Source organism: Bidens hawaiensis, unplaced genomic scaffold (genome assembly GCF_021521415.1).
Source record: "Bidens hawaiensis isolate Kalapana, Puna unplaced genomic scaffold, B.hawaiensis_p1.1 tig00009540_1, whole genome shotgun sequence".
Taxonomy (NCBI): domain Eukaryota; kingdom Viridiplantae; phylum Streptophyta; class Magnoliopsida; order Asterales; family Asteraceae; genus Bidens; species Bidens hawaiensis.
Window position 1 is genome coordinate 127,049 of NW_027491708.1, and position 21,486 is coordinate 148,534.

General features: G+C 32.2%; 1 protein-coding gene across 1 annotated transcript; it reads right to left on the reverse strand.

Annotated features, from left to right (window-relative positions):
- Nucleotides 1–12,947: 12,947 nt before the first annotated feature.
- LOC143532675 (gibberellin receptor GID1C-like) lies at nt 12,948–14,288 on the reverse strand. Its single transcript, XM_077027659.1, has 2 exons — nt 13,280–14,288; nt 12,948–13,201 (listed from the first exon to the last, which is right to left on the reverse strand). The coding sequence occupies exons 1-2, from the start codon at nt 14,240–14,242 to the stop codon at nt 13,118–13,120; spliced, it is 1,047 nt and encodes a 348-aa protein (XP_076883774.1). The 5' UTR covers nt 14,243–14,288; the 3' UTR covers nt 12,948–13,117.
- Nucleotides 14,289–21,486: the final 7,198 nt, after the last annotated feature.

Genomic DNA, 21,486 nt, shown 5'->3' on the forward strand with positions numbered 1-21,486 from the left:
AATGACGAAATAAGTGGTAGACGAAGTCTTGGAGCCGTTGATGTTATTTAAACATCAATCTTCATACGAAAATCATCCTTTAATAGCAATGTTGAGTAAGGATCCTGGATCCAGACTTAGCCATAGAATTCTTGATCTAAGCATGTCTTCAAGAATAACATTAACTGTCCTTAGTACTCATCAATTGGTGACTCAGCAATAAGTCCCCTTATTCTGCCACTTCTCCCATTAGCTTAGTCTTTAGTCTCGAGCATGTGTGTAGATGACTTGTAGCAAAATATATGGTAGACTGGATCACAAAGTTGTTATTCCTGGCTAACACATCACCATTCAAAATGCAATCATTAGTAAACAAATAATACCGAGGATCATAGATCCTTCATAACCGTAAACATATCTTAAGGATAATCTATCCACAAGATAGTCAAGGATAATGGATCCTCGGCATAAAATTCATGCCCTAACAATATATATATCTTATTCCAAACCCATTGCTTACTATTATTATCAAACTACAATTCGCATCATGAACTTGTGTGTTACCTCTTACTTGCTCAAAATTACTTGCAAGTGGTTTCCTCAATAAGTATGATCATACGTCCCCCCCCCCCTAACTCAAGACCATTTTTTATGAGTGGAAAATGGACCCCGATCCGATACGTTGGTTATCAACTAGAAATGACCCTTACTTGCGATATTATTTCACAAGTTTCATGGAATTTTATTGTTTTTATATACTATATCAAACTTGTGTGAATTCACCAAATATTCATTTAGTTGACTTTATTTTATATATATGTTACAGGATTGGTTATTAGAGGATGGACATGGAATTGAATAAGATATTTTATTGTTCTTATGCTACAGTTTTAGACGATCGGTTTTTGGTATAAACCATAAACCAAACCGTTAAGCATGGTTTGAAAATCATGAAACCAATTGACCAACAAAAAACTTTTACAAAAATTGACGACGAAACCCGTTCATTGGTTTAAAACCAACCCATGAACACCGTTAAATAATTCTGATTTTACAAAATATAATAATAATAATAATAATAATAATAATAATAATAATAATAAGATCCATAAATTAAGTACCAAATTAGAAATAATGAAAAGACAATTTGTTCTCTTATTCTCTTGTATTTCCTTGGTTACATTCAATTGATCATAAGAAATTGATTGGAGGAAGAAAAGAAAAAAAAAAAGAAAAGACGGAAAAATATTATAATTACCTATCAGATTGAATAATCCACACATGACGATGACTTTTTTTCTTTATATCCTTATTCTATAACATGTTAGCTTCTGACTCGATTAAACATTAATGAATTTTCATTGAATTATTAATTTGTATAACATGTTATGGTCAATCTTTCTTCAAATCCAGTTTGTTTTAGTGATCAACAACACGGACTGGTTAGCTCTAAAACAATTTTCTTTTTTCAGTTTATAGTTTGAGGAAATGTCCAAATGAAAAAAATATAAGTAGTTATCAACTTACATAGATTCAGGTCAAAATTTGGAAATTTGCTACAAGAGAGGTCGATTAGGGGAATTATTTGAATATTTCATAATTAAACTTAAACTCGAACTTTCACCCTTTACTTGTTATAATAATAATAATAATAATAATAATAATAATAATAATAATAATAATAATAATGTAGACTTATTTGATATCGTTTGAAAGGAAGATGGAGGATATAGTTGGTGGTAAACTTTGGGAAATCCAAGTAAGTTACAATGAAAAAGTATGGTTAATTGCTAACATTAATTGTTTGTGTTTGATAAATGTTTCAACCAGTGTATTTTATACACTTTATAAGATACTTTACAGTTTCATCAATTCGAATATAGATGCCATCTTAGAAAACAATGTATTGTCTCCATAAGAGAAATAAGAAATACTTTTAAGTAAAATTCATAATGAGTAACCAAATAAGACGTCATACAAAAATATGCCCTCATAGAAAAGAATGTGTGGTCCAATGTATTGCTTTTTATTTAATAAATAATTTTTTATGCATTCCCCAAAATAATGCAATTTCACGTATCCATTATTCAAGGGGTGTTGCTGATGAAGATGACGACGGTGATGCGAATCGTTTTGGTATATAAGGCTGCTGAAGATTGTTCAGCTGCGCAGTGAAGGCATCTGGATAGAAATGTTGAAATGGAGGGATTGTTGTGGACTGGGGTGCATATATATTATATACACTAGGCTATATGCCCGTGTGACACACGGGCCCGATAAAAATAGATGTGAATACATCAATTTTGAAATTGTAGTATAGTTAATGATATATGACAATAATATTAAAAAAAATTATTACAAATTTATAAACACTTCTTTGTATACAACATTTGATGTTGTATTTGAAAGATTACCATCATTATCTAAAACAACAACTTTGATGCTATCTCGTCTTGTAACTCTTGATAATGTAACATACAATTGGCCATGAGTAAAAACTGGTTTTTTCAAAAACAAACCAACTCTTGATAGTGACTATCATTGACTTTTGTTTATGGTCATTGCAAAACATACGACAAGAGGGAATTGTCTTCTTTGTAGTTTAATGTGCAATTTTTTGTCAGTAGGTATCAAAGTAATTCTTGGAACATAATGACGTCTCCAATGTGACTTCCGGATATAAATTCTACCTGTATAACACGATTGCCCAATGACACCACTTTTAATCTAGTTCCGTTACACATGCCACTTTTTTGGTCAATATTTCTTAGAAGTATTATAGGAACTCCCACTTTTAATATTAATTTATGGTTTGCAATCCTGAAGCTTTGATTCAATTAAGAATATCGGGTGAGCACAAACTTTCATCTAAATTCTGATTGATCATCTCTGTTGGACATATACTATCTGAACTTAGATATTCTCTTTGATCACCAGGAAATATTGATAACAACCTATCATTAATTTCTTGAACAACATCATTTTTCGAAGCCAGTATTGCTCTTTCATAAAAGAAATTTTGCTTGTTGAAATTATCGAGAATACATGGATATACGAAGTCTATTAGATCCGATATGGGATCGTCTGAATCCTTGATGAGAAGGTCTTCCGGTATATTTATAATTGCTTCACCTGTATTGTGACCACTAATATTACCCTCCCCTATATCCAAAAGCCAGTTTGCAAGTATTTTAGGTATGTATCAAAAAACATAAAGTAAAATCAATGTAGGTAATTGTGTCGATGTGTGTTTTTGGTAAAAAGGTTTGAAAACATGCATATGTCTAAATCAACTATTTGTAAAGGCTTTTATAACATGGATAATAAACATGTTTTATGATGTTTGAAGACATCAAAGTGTGATGTGTAGAGAATGAACTATTTTGGTGTAAAGTCTTAAAAATATTATAAAAATAAATAAAGTAAATAGTTGCTTAAATGAAACATGCATATCTTGTATAAAGTTAAAATTATAATCTAAATACTTTTAAAATATCCATTATTTAAATCAATGAATCAATCTCAAAAATAAATAGTTAACCATATGAAATATGAAAACATAAATGTTATTTTCTAGTTTTAAAAAGTAGTTGGAATCCGAGTTTTGTAATACATATTCAAAAAATTATTGTTTTGTCTTGCTAGAGAACACTAAATGAGGGTGAAAAAAAGATTTGTCTTGTAAATATACCGATACTAAATTCTTATAAATTGTTTGACTTTTGTTATGTGTTACCATATGTAACTATTTTAGCTATGTATCAAATCCCATGAACTAATGTATGTGTTTTTAGTAAAAGTGAATGAAAACACGTAATAGACTAAATCAACTATGTGTAAAGCCTTTTATAACATGGATAATATACTTATTCTAAAGTGTTTGAAGACATCAAAGTAAGTGTTATGTTTAGAGAATAAAGTTTTTAACTATTTTGTTGTAAATCAAGTCTTTATTATTTAAATAATCAAGTCTTATAAATTGTTTTGAATTTTGTTATGTGTTACCAAATCTAACTATTTTAGGTATGTATCCAATCCCATGAACTTATGTCTTTGTTGGAATTCGTGTTGATGTGTGATTTTAGAAAAAGTGTTTGAAAACATGAATAGGTGTTATCAGGTATATGTCAACCCTTTTTATAACATGGATAATAAACCTATTCTAAGGTATTTGAAGACATCAAAGAAAGTGTCATGTTTAGAGAATAAACTTTTTAACTATTTTGGTGTAAAGTCTTAATCTACTATTTGACTATGTACATGTCTCAATAAACTATTTGACCACAAGCATTTCTAACATGCATTTAAATGTTTTTAAAAGTATCATGTATAAAGAGTTTAAAAAGTATTTGATGCATAGTTGATATATATATATATATATGTGTGTGTGTGTGTGTGTATGTGTGTTTTAAAAAGTTTCATTTAAATTTTTTAATTTGGAAGTGGTACATAGAAGATTTGATACCTTGAGTATACATCATGTCCAAGTGCCTACAAACATAAATATTTAGATGTTTAATATGAGATTTGCAATTATAATAATTCAAACCAGTTATAGGATTACCATCATACTAGTATAGCAGCCCTCGTTGTTTCGTGATTGTTGTATATTTGGTTACACTATTTGTACTTTATTTTCTTCTATACCAAGCTTGTTGACCATGCAGTTCGTCGTTTGCATTTGAAGAAAAGATATTAAATTATTAAAAATGATACATTTTGATAAAAATAGTGTAATCAGTTAAAAGGAAATTAATAACCTTACCGCTTTCCTTAAGGGTGAGTATTTGAAAGACTCTTGACAAAACATATCTGGTAATAAAATATAAATTTGATTATATTAGTATTTGAGATTTTGATATGTAAAAAACATAATTAAAAGATGTTATACCTTTAAAATACATCATGGCCAACGTTCTGCAAACATAAACATTAACATGTTTTAATATGAGAGATGCAATTATAATGATTCAAAATAATTATAGAATTTGCATCGTACACGTATAGCAGACATTGCAGAGTTGATTAAATTTTTTGATTCTTTGTTTTCTTCCAAATAAAGCTTATTGACCAAACCTGAAGGGGAAAGAGACTAAGAATAAACGGAAATAAAAACAGATTTGAATGAATTAACCACAAACATATCTGTTAATAAATATAAGTATTTGGTATTTGGCTTGTAAGGGGTAAATTGGTCATAGTGTTGATTTCGAACTACCTGTTGAGAGTATTCTGGGTATAAATGGAAGAATCTGTTAATATTTAGCTTATAAATTGGTCATAGTGTTGATTTTCGAACTACCTGTTTATTTCAAACTAAGAATATACAGTTAAAGATCCAAACCTGAAGAATAAACGTAAGACTTTTGGATCATAGTCATATCTGTAATTGCTTCAAATCCACAAATGAAAATTGTCCAAATTAAAACCTAAAAGTAAACAAAATAACATAATCTAATAATTTCAAAGACGTTGAATTAAAACACATAAAGATCCAAACCTGAAGAAGAAACTATAGATCTGTTGAACCTAGTTAGATCTTTACTTGCTTCGAATGCACATTAACCTAAAAAAATAAAAATCGTCATGAAATAACACCAAATGAAGTAAATTCAAAGGAAAATATATTCATACTTGAAGATTGACAGACAGATCTTTGGTTGATTTGACTCACAATCTGATTATTGTGAGTAGGAGAACCATCAACCGGATCAGAAGATTAAGAGAAAGCAAATATAAATCTTTGAGAAGAATCCAGATTATTAGATTAAGAGAAATCCATATTTGAGAATAATAAGAAGAGAATGATTTGGAGAAAAAGAGAGAAAAGAAGAAGAAAAGAGGCAGAGTGAAAGAAAGAGACGGATGTATGTGATGATATGTTTTGAGAGTTTCTCCAATGAACCGGTTTTTTTAAGGTGCATTGTAAGGTTGACACATCAGCATGGTTGTTTGTATGAGTGACACATCAGCATTTTGAATGTGGGGGGACAAATATCCAAATTGTTTTTCCTTTATTATATAGTAAGATAAGATAAATATTGCTTGTTACAAAATTTTAAAAGCCATAATTAATTTAAATATTTAGGTAATTCAGTTGATTCTTAAATAAAATCCATGTAAGTGGCCTGATGGCTCATGTTGTATATTATTTTCCTTTTTGTGCATGTTCGAATTCCAAATGATGATATGTTTCTTTTTTATTTGTTTCTTTTGGGTGGTTCCATTAGATGATTAGGCCGTACACAATAAATATTTTTGAATATGTATTTTTTTTAGTTTTAGTACCATAACGAACGTAAACAAAACACGTCAAGCATCCTTGCAGCGCCCATGTATTATTACCAACCGAATAAACGTAGTTTGAAATGTGTTGTAACCGAGATCGACTGAATTCGTGTCGAGTCGCCACCGTGCCGCAACGTCAAGGTTTTACCGACCGAATAAATATCGTTTGAAATGTGTCGTAACCGAGACCAACCAAATTTGTTTTGAGTCGCCACCGCAACATTCGGATTTTACTGACCGTATAGACGTCATTTCAAACATATTTGTAACATAAGCTATACGAGTTTTTTTTTTTAGTTTTTGTACCTTAATAAACGTAACTGGACCCAGCCGAATTCACGGAGACATAAGTATTACCTGTACCACGTTTCGATCTCCCATCAAAGTCAAACTCGTTTGTGTTGACCATTTAGATCCAACACCAATCATTTGACACGTCTCCATGTAGCTCTTCAGCACGCTGCATTGTATCTGATCGATCACTACCCCTTCATTTAACTTTGGTTCCTTGCCCCCACACCAACTCACAACAAATTAAACCATTATTATTACGTACTAGTCCTTGCTGCCTTCTTCAAATAAAATGTCCTTTTGCAATTCCATGTGAAATAATTTTTGTTTTTTAAATATGTTATTTATTTAAAGTTAGAGCCAATAAACGCAGAGCCATCCCCGAGAATACCAGATAAAATTCAAGACCTAGGATATGTAAAAATCGGGCCCAAAAATACAACCTTGATAACTCGGAGCATCTGAGTCAGATAATCAGCTGGCGCCGTTCTGGCTTCTGCGAGCGTCCCTAGTCCGGTGGTTCTGCTAGCGTACAACGTACATAAGTAGTAAAGTGCTGTTTTTTTAGCAGCTAAACTTTTATCAAAACGAAACCCCGACTAGCAAGAAACTAGCTAGATACAACTGAAACTTTTTTATTTTATTAAATGTTAATGGGTATTACGCGTAAATCATTCAATGAGCTTAATTTAATCAAGAGTACTTAAAGTGGGTTTAAATTCTCAAATGTGTCTAAAACATTTGTTCTTGAAATGCATATATGAAAAAAATAATAATAATACAGATAATATATGATTTTTAAACACACTGTGCCCATGGAAAATCGGGCCTTCGACAGTCGCCCTACCGTGGGCGAACCTATGTAAACGAGTTGAAATGTTTATACGAGGTTGAGATCAGCTCGATGAAAGGTCGAGACAAACTTGAAACTAAATCGTTGCTCATGACGTAAAATATGGTGTGTTTTTTTAACAAATTTTGTAAACTAAATTAAAGTTTATTATGTAAACTCACTGCCCATGGATGGATCAAGTGTGAACCATCTCGAGCTTGAGCTCAATGAACTATTTAATTTAGAGCTAAGTAGTTAATGCGAAAAATATCGGATATCGGTCAAGGTCTGATATCTGATATATCGGTTATCGTAGTGAGATATCGGTAATTTTAATATCATGTATAATTCATATATATAGCAATTTAACACTAATTATTTAGTATAGTCTCCTATCATTAACAAATTAATCTTTTGCAAATTACAACACTAACAATCATAGCAAGTAAGAATTAATTAAGACTTCAAAATCTAACATTGAACACTAAAAGTTGATAATTAAGACTTAAAACACCTATATCGGGAATGCCAGTGATATATCAGTTCAATATCGGTCAATATCGTTGATATTATCGGCACCGATATTCTGACCGATATTTCAGACTGCTATTTCGCCAAGGTACCGATAATCAATATATCATTAATATATCAGCGATATCAACTGCATAAATGTGAAGTGATTTATAAGAAATTAACAAAAAACATTTATTAGGTTCAAATACTTAATAATAAATTCTTTATTAGTTAACAACAAAAATATTATGCCTAAATTAAATTAGTATTGGCCATTTTCTTTATGGCCCCAAAGTTTTCAAACCCAATAGCAATATTGAAAAATTGAAATCAAACCAAACTCATTGTAAACAGAAAAGGCAGAAATGTAATTATAAGTTTTGGAAATTAAATAGTTTTTAATTGCAAAAAACATAACTGGTTAATTAAAATATTTATTTTAAATTTATTTGGTATTGAGTTGGTGATATTATAACCTATTATAAACAACCAAAAAACCACAATAGCAAATAAAATATGTAAATCCATAATGGCCAAGCGCGGTGATCGATCTTGCTAGAGCCAATTAGCAAGACCGATTGGGTTAAGGGGTCACAACACAAAACAACCACAAGGATGAACTCTTGATGCATCCCGTCATCTTGTTCAAACTCCCACTAACTCCAACGACTCCGTGAGCTCTTCCTCGGTTATCTTCGGGTCTTCTTTATTACAAAATATATAATACTAACAAATTTTCCTATTACAATTTTGAACCATCCACATGGCCAAAAGAAAACCATAAAATTAAAATACAACTTTGAACCATCCATATGGCCAAAAACCAACCTCAAACAACCAAACACACAAAGTTCGGGGCCAGATTTACATATTTGTCAAAGCCCCCGATCCCTATACCCGGGAGGGGAGCCGTGAACATTGATTGGTGGTATCGGTGTTTATTAAATTATTTTGCAGCGGAAAATTTCGTCAGAACCGTAGTTAGGAAAAATGATCAGAGTTATAAAAACACCATGATTATTATTATGATAAACCGGGAATTTAATCCCTTTTTATACAAACATAAGTTTTATATGGTTAAACCCTAATTTACAAAACACGTTTCTTTATTCCGGTCACAAGCCACTTATTTAAGCTGGAAGCCCGCATGTATCATTCCTTTGTCTCTAACAAGTCACCTAAAACATGTTTAAAATATTTGATCAGCAAGAAATACTGGTGAGTACATTAATTTGTAAATGACACATTTTACAGTTACAGCATTAAGATGTTTTTACATCTGCCTGCTTAGAAATTACCGAAAAGTACTTGTCACTCGACCGTATCTATGAGTGTGGTCATATTACTTATTGGCTAACACTTGTCCAATAAGTAACGTGTAATAGCCCAGTAGGCAAACCTTGTATACAAAACCCCACAATACCAGTAGTAACCATTTCGTAAGTCTACAGAGACTTAATCACTGTAATGTATTTAAAATATTTTATAAATACATTTGAAAATATTTAGACAATCTATCATGGGTTTTGTAGGTTTTGAAATCACCATGACATTGTCGGAAAAATAGTTCTCACACAAATGTGAGTGGTATAAAAACTTGAATGTCTCACCTTGCAGGTTTACAATTAAAGAAAACACCTCTTGGTATTAAGCACCTAGGATAAACACAATGTAGTATCACTAGATTAGTATAAAACCAATAATCATAACGATAATCACGAGAGTAGAAACTTTACACGATGGCACAATGTCATACCTTAACTGGCAGAGCTTCGGATTCGTATATATTTCTTTCGATCGGATATCGTTACAACACTCGGGTATTATACCTTTATCTTAATATTATGTATGCGTATGAAATTTCAGAGAGAATATGAAAGTTTTGAGCAAGGAATGAATGTCTTGTTGCCTTTCTATTTATAGCAAGTTTCGGATCCCATCGCGGTACGCGATGGCCATAAATAGAAATCCGTCGCGATGCGATGCGAGCGTGCGAAGTGCAAAGTGCGCCACCAAAGCGCCACATTGCGCCCATCGCACTTCGCCCGTGACCGTGCCCGTGCGCGTTCGGGTGCTTCGTACCCTCCGCTAGGACCACTGGGTGTGATATGTCTTATAAGAACATTAGCATAGAAATTTTCTTTCTTATAAAGAGCTCATTAGTTTGTTAATCTAGCGATGTGGGACAAGAACTTACAAACCTATTTATATTATGGTGGTTCATTCTTCATTTCTTTTCTCCACCAATGTGGGATGGAATTTCCTTTACTTATCTCTTTATGCTTTATGTGTGGTTTATTATAGTATTCGTAATAAAATACCGGGTAATATTTTGGTCAAATAAAATAAACAAACTTTGACCAAATCCAAAATTACCCAAAAATAATATCTAGATCAAAAACTTTAACCGACTAAAGTTTATGATATAGATCCGGTAAAAAGACCGGAATCGACTCATACGTTGTAATCACGTCTCTGATACCACTGTTGGGTTTCATTTTGATGGTTATTAGTTTTATCTTCCGCTGCGTTTTAGTCATTTATTTATTAATATAATTAATATATATTAAACGAATATATTAAAACCGAGTTTAAATTTGTTAAACCGTTTCATCAAACACTAAATACCACTGTTACATGCTTTATGCATTTATATATATATATATATATATATATATATATATATATATATATATATGACCTATGTTTACATATTTTATTTGCAATTTTTTGTACTTAGTTGCAATAACAATAATAATAATAATAAGTTTAGTAGAAATTAAATGTTTATTGTTTGAAGTTGAAATAGGATTTTTTTCTCATTTCGAGTTAGATCATTTGAAATTGAAGCAAACTTTGATTAAGAGATAATGTTCTAAAATTATAAAATTATGTCTTGAACGTTCAAATTGCTTGATTATATTTATTTATTTATAAAATATATTTAATTATTTGAAATTTTAGCTCAACAATTTTGTATGCTCTATTGCTAATTTATATATATATATATACACACACTAGTTTTTATCCCCCGTATTACGGGGACTGTTTTAAATTACTCGTTTTGAATATTTATATTCTTTTTTGGGTTTAATTTTATTTATTGTAATGAAATTTATAATATACTTAGAGTTTGATGATAAAAAGGTTTAACAAATAACTAAGATGTTATAACCCGGTTTAAAAGTTATTTGGGTTTGGTAGGACCCATGACCCGCTTATTTTTTTTTTTACTATAAAATTGTTTCTAGTAAAAGATAATCATATAATATTTTTTAGTAAATCCTATTTTATAGGATTTTCACTTCATAATTTGGTGAGAATAATTTTTAATTTAATGAGTTGTTATAACCCGTTTAAGGAATATATGGGCTTGGTAAGACCCATACCCGTGAATTCGGGTCAAATGCATGAGAATCCTCCATTTAAAAATCAAGAAAATCTGATGACTTTAAAAAAAGGGGGCGCGACCACATCGCGACACATAGGATTTTTATGTTTTCGTTTATATATATTATAGATACTAGCTTTAGAAACCCGTGTATTACACAGGATAAATTAATGTATAAATTAAAATGAATAATTTAATACAAATAAAAAAAAGATAATTAAGTCTCTTTACATTATGTAAAAAAATGTATTACAAATATAGTGTTTTATATCATCAAATATATTTGAATTTTAAATCGAAATATGTTGTTCTACAATAATGAAGCAATGTCACTAGAAGCAACATTTAAAATAATAAGACATTTCGATGTGAAAGATATAGCTAAAGTTTTTCACAAAAAAGTTATACATTACATACCTAACCATAGACAAAAAAGACAACAGATTTTTTTGAACAGCTTTCATATTGTCCTTATAAACACACTATTGTTCAACTATCACAATAGTCTTATAATAAATATAAATAATAAAAAATTTGTCTATGATTTTTAAGACTAAATATTTGTAAAAAAATTATTATAGTTTTCTTTAATATGAAGATGTATCAAAAATTTAAATGTTAATGTACTCTTTAAACATAAACTCTTTTATATATACATTTCAATTTTATAGAAAATATATTTAGACACGTAATTATCATATTAATAATTTTTTTATATTAAGTATGTTTAGAATATAATTTATAACATTAATAATTTAATCAATGGAAAATAATCAATTAATACTATATTTAGAACCAAGATTTTTTTTCTTTTCTATCAATAGAAGAGAAGTGATTTTGGAGGGAATTTAATAGTGAGAGTTATTCTCATAATGCCATGTGTCAGAATTATTTTCTTTTATTAGTATAGGTAGATATGTAGATATATATACTAGTTTGATCCTCCCGTGTTACGGGGGTTTATTTAAGTTTTTATTTTTAATCGTTTTGCTATTTTATGATGATTTATTATATTTTTAACGTAGTTTTGTTTTAATTTAATACATATATACTAGTTTGTTATTATATTTTTTTTGTGTTTGAGTTTTTTCAATTGAGATGCGTAGGTCTTTTAGATTTTTAACGAACAAACATAAACGAACACGAGCATGTTGATTTTTTAAATGAACAAACATGAACACAAATATTTGTCTAATGAAAAAGAGGACGTTGATGTAGTTGACGATGGTGGGTAGTATCGGAAGTTAATTAACGATGGAGATGATAGACCAACAACGGAGAACATGTAAAAAGATAAATTAAACTAGGGTTTTTAATTTTCCCAAATTGAACCCATACTGAACTTAAAGAGCTCGATGAGTTGTCTCATGTTTTAATGATTTTGTATGCTTTCATAGACTAGACCTACTCCACATCAAGTCTCCATCGCCCCATCTTAACAACATTCATTAATGGAACATTATTATTGGACTCATTGCAAGTGGGAAGACATGCAACGTTCCATCATCTGGTACGGCCAGTAGTGGAACAACTAGCTTGATACTAAATATGTACAATCATAAAGAATATTTATATAAATAAAACCCAAAATGTCTTATATAAAATAGCTTCCAACACATCATCAAATTAAAATAGATACAACATATACATACATACAATGCGGGTCTTAAAATATGTATACACATAATAATATAGAGTTCTCAACAACACATATGTTAAAAAGTAAAAAAACAAAGTTACAGTCACAATATATTGCTAAAAAGTAAAAACCATGAGGAATTATATATTCCTCTGCTTTGGATCCAAATTATAAAACACCAACTTCAACTTCTTGCAATCCACATACTCATAGATCCAAAACAGCAACAATTAGAAGTAGTAATGGTAGTGGCACACGATCTTACAAGCTGCAAACCGAAACCTCAAGTTAATCTAACGAACTAATAGAAATAGAACACTTATTCACAGTCGGGAATCGGTCTCACAAAGTTACTTATCTCATCCATCACAACATGAAAGTGGTCATTATTTGGCAACAAGTAGAACCCGATGATGGCTTTCTCGAGATACAAAAGTTTGACATCTTGACCAGCCCGTTTAAGCCCATCCGCATAAGCCAACTGCCAGTCTTGAATTAGGTCCAGACCCGCGACCACCACAAGGCTCTTGGGAAACTTAACCCCTTCAAGGGTTATACCCCTTGGCCCAAAAGGGTTACAAGCGGGATGGTCCCTATCTTCACCTTCTGGAAGAAAAGCCTTCCAATACCAATCTCTATCTTGAATTGTCACAAAATACTTAGCATCCAAACGCGTCTCGGATTCGGTTCTTGTTTGTCCACCAAACATTGGGTTCAAAAGTATGTTCCCCAAAATATTGATTTTAGATTCGACTGCGCGTAATGCTACTTGATGCACTATGTTACCACCAGAGCTATCTCCAGCCAAGAATATGTGCACCTTTGAGTCTTTACTCTGGAGCCATGGTCTAGAGTTCACCCATTCAAGGGCGGTCCAGCCATCATCATAGGCAGTGGGGTACGGGTGTTCAGGGGCGCGGCGGTAGTTCAGAGACACCACCACCGCCTTGCAAAGGCCAGCAAGACGGCGACAAAGGATGTCATAGATTGCACTGTTTGCAGATAAATGTGCAAAGCTACCACCATGGAAGAAAATAATAACAGGAACAACCTCAGATTTGGATACAGGTTCTTCAAGCCGAGTGAAGCTTTTAGATAATGGTACCCCGCCTTCAGTATCTGGTGCAGCCGGTCTATAGATTCTAGACAGAAGGTTAATTGGCCGGTCAATCACAATATCAGAGGAGAAAACTCCATCCACAGGGTTCACATTGGCTGGGACTTTCCGGTCCAGGAATTCCGCCAGGTGGCGATTAAACGTGCCATCCGGTCTTCGGAGTAGATTGTAAGCCAGCTTGAAGTTTGACATGAGGATCCATGTGTTCAACGGAACAACTCTCTACATGAACAAATGATACTTTTCAGAAAATAAACCCTAAACACGATTGTTTCTTTCAAAATCCAACAAATAACAACTTAAATCACCTAATTTATAACCTAAACCAGTTCAAATAACTTCAATAAACCTAATTCATAACCTAAGCCAGTTCAAATAACATCAATACATCAAACAAATAAAATCTAACAAATAAACAACTTCGATCAGTCACTTAAATCATAACCTAAACCTCATCAAACAGCTTCAATTCATCAAACACATAAAGTCGAAGAAATAACAATTTCAAACACCTAAACCAGTTCAATTAACTTCAATACATCTAACACCGAAAATCGAATAACACTTAATATTCAAAACCTAAACCAGTTCAATTAACTTCAATACATCAAACAGCGAAACACGTAAAATCGAATGCATATCAACTTCAAACACCTAACATCCATAACCTAAACCATTTCAATCAACTTCAATACATGAAACAAATAAAACTGAACGAATAACAACCTCAATCACCTAAATCAGTTCAACTAACTTCAATACATCAAACACATGCATATAATCGAATCGAATGAATAAACAACTTCAATCACCTAACTCATAACCAAAACCAGGTCAATCAACTTCAATCCATCAAACACACGTCAATACGTAGCGTGAATCCTAACTCACAGATCTAAACTCACAAAACAGAGTCCGATCAACACAACTAATCACCATTCACCAAAAACCGTAAACCATATCCACAAAAACACGACGAACAGCATATACATAATTATACCTTTGATTCACATGCGCTGATTTGCTCGCTTCCCGCCATAAGTAACTAACTCCGAACGAGCTCTAACCGTATAACGTAAAACTGAAACCCTAAGCTGACGATGACGTGTCACATTAGGATGAGATATTTTGAGTAAGAGTTGTTATTTATTATTAATATGATCAGCCATGGAGATGAAGGATAAGGTAAAAGAAAGAAAGAAAGAGCGCAGGTTAGCAGGAAAGCATGGGATAAGGCTAAAGTGTTAGGTGAGGAGAGTGTAGTTATAGTTAGAGCATCCACAACGGGGTGGGTTCTCCGAGGTCCGGATACATGTGGCAAGGGGCGGACGAGGATCAAGCGGACAGTCACCGTTGTAGTGCCAAAGTCCGGCGAATAAGGTTGGATCTGCAAACGTCTGACGGACGAGAAGACGTCGACAGTTTTAAACATTGCTGATTTTAGCAATAGATAAACGGAACTGTCCTGAAACAATTTATACCTTAATCACTGCTACAGATCACCGTCCGCCGCCGCTTGACGCCTCGATTCCGATCTTGTTTACAAATCCCCGATCATGTACAGTGAGTATAAGATTTTTGGAATATAGAAATTGAAATTGACGGTGAATTTAGGGTTTATGAAAAAATTAGGGGTGGATTAAAAGTGGAGTTGAGGAGATGAAGAGGGTAGTTGAGTTTGCTGATGTAGATGTAGTGTTTGTGGTGTTGCTTGAATTTATCTGATGTGAATTAAATGGTCAAAGTAATCTACAGTTATTGTTGTGTGCATTAATATTATTCATTTTGAATTAAATGATTAATTAAATAAAATATAAAAAAGACTAAAATAAACCTTTTTTAACGTATATTTGAGCAAACCTTAAGAACGATTTTAGCACTTCACTCTTAATTAAATATAAAGTAGTAGGTAATGATGTGTAGGTTTATTGTTGTGAAAGAAAGTGAGTTTTTGAGAAAAGTTTGAAATCTGATGTGGCGGTTTGTTGAAGTTTGTTGTTATTAATGCTCTTAAAACGTTAAACACAAGGGACAATAGAAAGAGAGACCCCAATGGTTGTTTGTACCGTACTACTGCTGCTGCTATTATTACCGTGTGTTTGTGTTACATTTAGAGGAAGGGTGCCCCGGTTGGTTACGTACAACTTTATAAACTCTTTTAAAATTTTCCCAATCTTTATTATTGTAGGGTCATGACTAGTCATGAATGAGTTTTTGGGTTTGTAACTATGTCACCTTATTGGCTTTATTTATTATGATACTATTTGTGTTGTCGAAAATATACGACTGACTATACGATTGTAATTAGAAAGCAGATCACTATCATTATATAGTCAGTTTTTATAGATGGTGTTATTCTTAAATTTAGGGGTGCAAATGAGCCGAGCTACTCGAGATCGACTCGTTAAAAAGCTCGACCGAGCCGAGCTTAATCGAGCCTAAAAATAAGCTCGTTTAATAAATGAGCCCGAGCCCGAGCTTTGCTTATCGAGCTCGAGCCGGCTCGCGAGCCTAAACGAGCACGCCATTTATATATTTTTTTTTAAATATATATTTAATAATTCTTAATTAATAAATATAATGTTATGAAAAAATAAATAAAAATAACTAAATAATATATATTCTTTAATAAATAAAATTATAATATAAAAATATATAAAATAATTATAATTATATAAAAAAATAATTGATAAATAGTAAACGAGCCGAGCTCGAGCTTCAAAATTTATTCACGAGCCGAGCTCGAGCTATGAAAATAGAGCTCAAAACGAGCCGAGCTCGAGCTCGAGCTCCGTGTAAGTTAAACGAGCCGAGCTTGAGCCTAGTCAAGCTCGGGCTCAGCTTGGCTCGTTTGCACATAAAAAGTATCATATAGATTGTTTTATAGTACATAAAAAGTAATATTTACAATAGTATTTTTATATTTTTGTTATGTTATAATAATCGACTTGTTACCCGACATGCATTAAGTGATTAGGATAAAACCTATTTAAGGTTTGGTTAATAGGGACAAAAGTTCTTTAAAAAGAAATAACAAATTAACAAAACGTATGCACCAATTTATTCTGATTAACTCTTTCTCAGTATTGGAAGTACGCAAGATATTTTACATAGAATTTTGATTGTTTCTAATATACAAAAAATATCCAAAAACTACTTTCGTGAAATTGTGAAAATAGATCACAAGATTGTAAAGATGTAGCTTTTTAGATGGAGGTAATTTACTCCAAACAAGAAGTAAATTTGGTGTAATTTAGAAGTGAGGATGAGATTAGAGATAAATAAAGGTTTAACATCTGCTGTTTAGAAAAGAAAAAAAATATACTTTTTGATGAAAATATTAGGTGTCGAAATAACCAATACTGTTACTTTCATATTATTAGTATTGCCTTTTCATTGAATCAGTGATGCAATTCACGTCTATATTCTTACAAAATGCATAAAGATATATACTACACCAAATAACCTAATAATATTTCAAACGATCTCTGTTCTCGGGTTGTTATTATGATTACTAGCTTCTTCCATTGGAGCATTTACTTTTATCTAAAAATGATTTTAATTACCCTTATAACATTGTTCTTTTACCATAAAAAGAACTTCAGATACACGCGCCTACTAAACAATATAAAAGTTAACAAAACAAACAAGAAAAACAAAATAATACATATAAGACAGCTTGCAAAGACATATTTCCAAAGTAATTTGATTGGTGATGCATAGCTTGACATCTGTTGGGAAATCGTATATGTTCTCAAATTTATAATTTCAGTCGTAAGCAAACAACTAAATAAGTATTAACTATTAAGTATTTTAAAAAAAAAAGTAGCAAATTAAATTTATTAAAATATTAGGTCTATTTTTATTTTTAAGTTATTGTAAGAGAAATAATAATAAAACACATGAATTACATTATTTCAAATTGTAATAAAAAAAGGAAAATTATAATTCTTTTTAAATGAAAGAGGTAGAACTATATGAAATAAAATTGCAAAATAACAAGTAAAGCAGAATATCGTGGCTTAGAATTCATGTTCAACACATGTCACTTAAAACCGAAATAATTTTTTATTGAATTTCTTCAACGTTATTTATTGGTTTAATCAATTTAGATCCCTTCTCTCTGCCATTCATGTCTAGTGCAATCATGCCAACCGAATTAGCAACAACTCACGTGTGCAAGTGCGAGTAAAGGTTTCACTTGGGTGTGATTACTTTAAGGGGAGCTCTAAATGAAGAGTGCTCATCTTTATAAGCCTTTTAAGCTTAATGTTGGACAAGTTTCTACTTCTTACTTAATTTTGTTAATCTATTTGACAACTTTAACATTCCAAACATCACCTTCAAGCATCAAACAAAATAGTTACCATTTATATTAACCAAAATGACATATATTAACTATGTTCAAAAATATGCAAAATATTTTCATACTTGGTGGAAAAAAACTAAGTTTTTCATAATTTTTCCAGCACTTACTAAATTAATAATTCTTCTTCTTTCTTTTTTCCCCAAAGACGTTAATAACTTCGGTATAGCCGCAAAAGTTTGTACCTTGGGGTTTTAATTAGCGAGATATTAAGCAACTTTTTTAAACCAATAACTCACAAAACACTAAGTTTACATATATATTTATTTATTATCGGAGACATGACCACTTAAAAAGGAAAACACCACTGTATGCTTATCTTGATAGTTGATACCGGTGGAATAGAAGCTTTTTAGACACTTTAATTTCAAGTACCTTATAGAATGACGGTGATTTTACAAAACAAAGATCAACAAGACGCTAGATATCTTGTAAAAGTTACACAATAATTAAGTTGGAGATGAAATCCAATTTAACCATGACCAAGTACATAACTTATGATTTCTTACGTATGCGAATATTATTATCTAACTTTTACGTATTAAAAAAAAACACTAGTTTTTAGTGATTTACAGAATAACGTGTTTGTTTCTAAAACAAATATGAAACAAAATAAAGACTTTGCCAAAACATGGTATCAACTTGAGGCATAACTTAGTTACATATATCATAAATTACCACTAGTTAGGATATCGAATTTGAATAACGTTGTTAGGTTTACCCATGGTAGATGATATATATACATGTGTATATATAGAGTAGTATTACATACGTGTAGAAACTAGAAAAAGAATACGAGTACATTATAAAAATTAGGTAATATATATAGGAGGATGGGGTTAAGTAAATAGACATAAGTTGTACGTATGATTTACAACACGACACATTTTCAGGGATGACCAAATGGAAGAAGCTAGCCATGCAAATGAACAACAGCCCGAGAATAGAGATCGATGCGCGATTTGCCATTGAATTTGGATCCTGATTCAGAAACATAGAGCAGAATTAAGCGTTTCGGTTATTAATGTTTCTTCGTTAATTTTTGGAACAACTCAAACCAACAATTTAATTCGTCACCGCCCATCACAGATCGCACCAAATCAACTTTGTTTGTAAGTAACATTTTCATCCCCATCAATATTGCACCAAATTGTTGATTTCTTCCTTATTTGTGTAATTATTATGTTAATATGCATCGTGTTATTGTATCATATTGACGCACTGCATATTGTTTAGATATTTGAAATATATAATATCTTCAATGTCCCATAGCTAGTGGAGAATCATATTTGATAGGGTTCATCAAATATGGGATGACGTCTCAATTCTCATGTCTCGTGTTTGATCAGGTCACACGGGTCCACCGTCCATTGGCGGATCTAATGAAGAAAAGGGTGGTTCCTCGGAACCACCCGAGTTTCGAAATAATAGTGTACGGATATATAGAAGATACTAGAGGAACCACCTTATAAATTAAGAGGGAACCACCTAAAAAAAATTCCTGGATCCGCCACTGCCACCGTCACGTCCATTAATGTCACGGTCTAAGATCTGATGTGTGCGAAAAGAACACTTTTGTTATAATCGATGAGTCGGGTGTGCAAGTTATGACCGTGGTTTTAACACTAGCTCACATAAATGAAACAATATGCATGTATCATGTATGGTGTTGTATTTCAGTATTTTTCCTTTTATGGGTTGCTGTCTTCATCTATTTTTATAACTTTTGAAGTTTGTTGTTTATATTAAGCTTAATAGACTCATACTGTTTTTAGGGTCCTTGGTGTCTATTAAGGTACATTGACAGGCTGACAGTTATTTCAAATCAGACACTGTGCAACCATATGGAAACTCTAGTTAGTGTCTGAAAAGACAAAAGTTGATTGCTGGTTTTTGTTTTGTTACTTCTTTCCCATTTCATCTACAGGTAGCATAGCATAACTGTAGTTACAACACAAACCATAGGTAGTTTATTAGTTAATGACATTCTAGATTGAATGAGAGTTTAATCTAACATTAGATCATAATTTACAATGTGACAAATTAATTTGGATAGCTTTAGAAGAAAAGATACAAAGTACACAAGTAGAAAAATCTAAATAATTGAAGGGTATAAAAGGAACTACAGTCTACAGGTACTAAAGAGTTTGCTTATCTCATTTAAAGAAAATTCATGTATGCATCAAAAGTAGGTGAATAGCATTTGATTTTGTGCATGCACTATGTTCTATTTGTGTGGGGTCTGAAGAGGTATGTACCCGCCTTAACATCGAGCGGGGCAGGTTAACCCATAAGATATAGACAAGAGGCTTGAAATCAAGATATCATGAAGGCACAAAGCAAAAACCTATGCGCATGGCGCACATCACATATGCTCACGCATATCACATATGATCACGCATCACATATGCTCACGCGTATCACATGCTCACGCACCATATATGCTCACGCATATCACATCTGCGCGTGGCGCATCTGCGCGTGGCGCATATCACATACTCACGCATCATATATGCTCACGCATATCACATCTGCGCGTGGCGCATATTACATATTCTTGCGCATATCACATCTGCGCATGAAACATCTGCGCGTGAGAATAAAGAGAAGACCTCGCGCATCCTCAGGATAGGCGCATATCACACATGCACATAATCAACCTCGTCCTTATCCAAATCAGGATAAGGACAACCTTGATTGTGCTCGTCAGACAACCTTCCAGAAGGTATCCTTTAAGGAATAAGAATATGCTGATGTTGACAGCTGCCAATGAAAGGTAGACAACTCAGCAAAACCCATGTGCTACCACGTGATTGCACATGGGTCAGGTGAAATACCTGGGTCAGGTGAAATACCTAGGTCAGAGAATAATCAATGAAAAAGCACCAGGTGTCCTAAGGACACGTGGCGCAAAGCAATAGGAGAAGGCCAAAAAGGCCCTAATGGGATCTGAGCCCAATCATTGGAAACCCTAACACTATAAATACCACACCACCTCCACAAGGGGAGGTAAGCAAGAAAATACATTCCAATTCCTTACTCACTCTCAGATTATTATCTTCTCCTACAA

Coding starts and splice junctions, on each gene's coding strand:
- LOC143532675 (XM_077027659.1), bottom strand. CDS start 14,242: ATGTCAAACTTCAAGCTGGCTTACAATCTACTCCGAAGACCGGATGGC. Junction 13,202..13,279: donor TGGATGAGATAAGTAACTTT/GTGAGACCGATT, acceptor TTCGGTTTGCAG/CTTGTAAGATCGTGTGCCAC.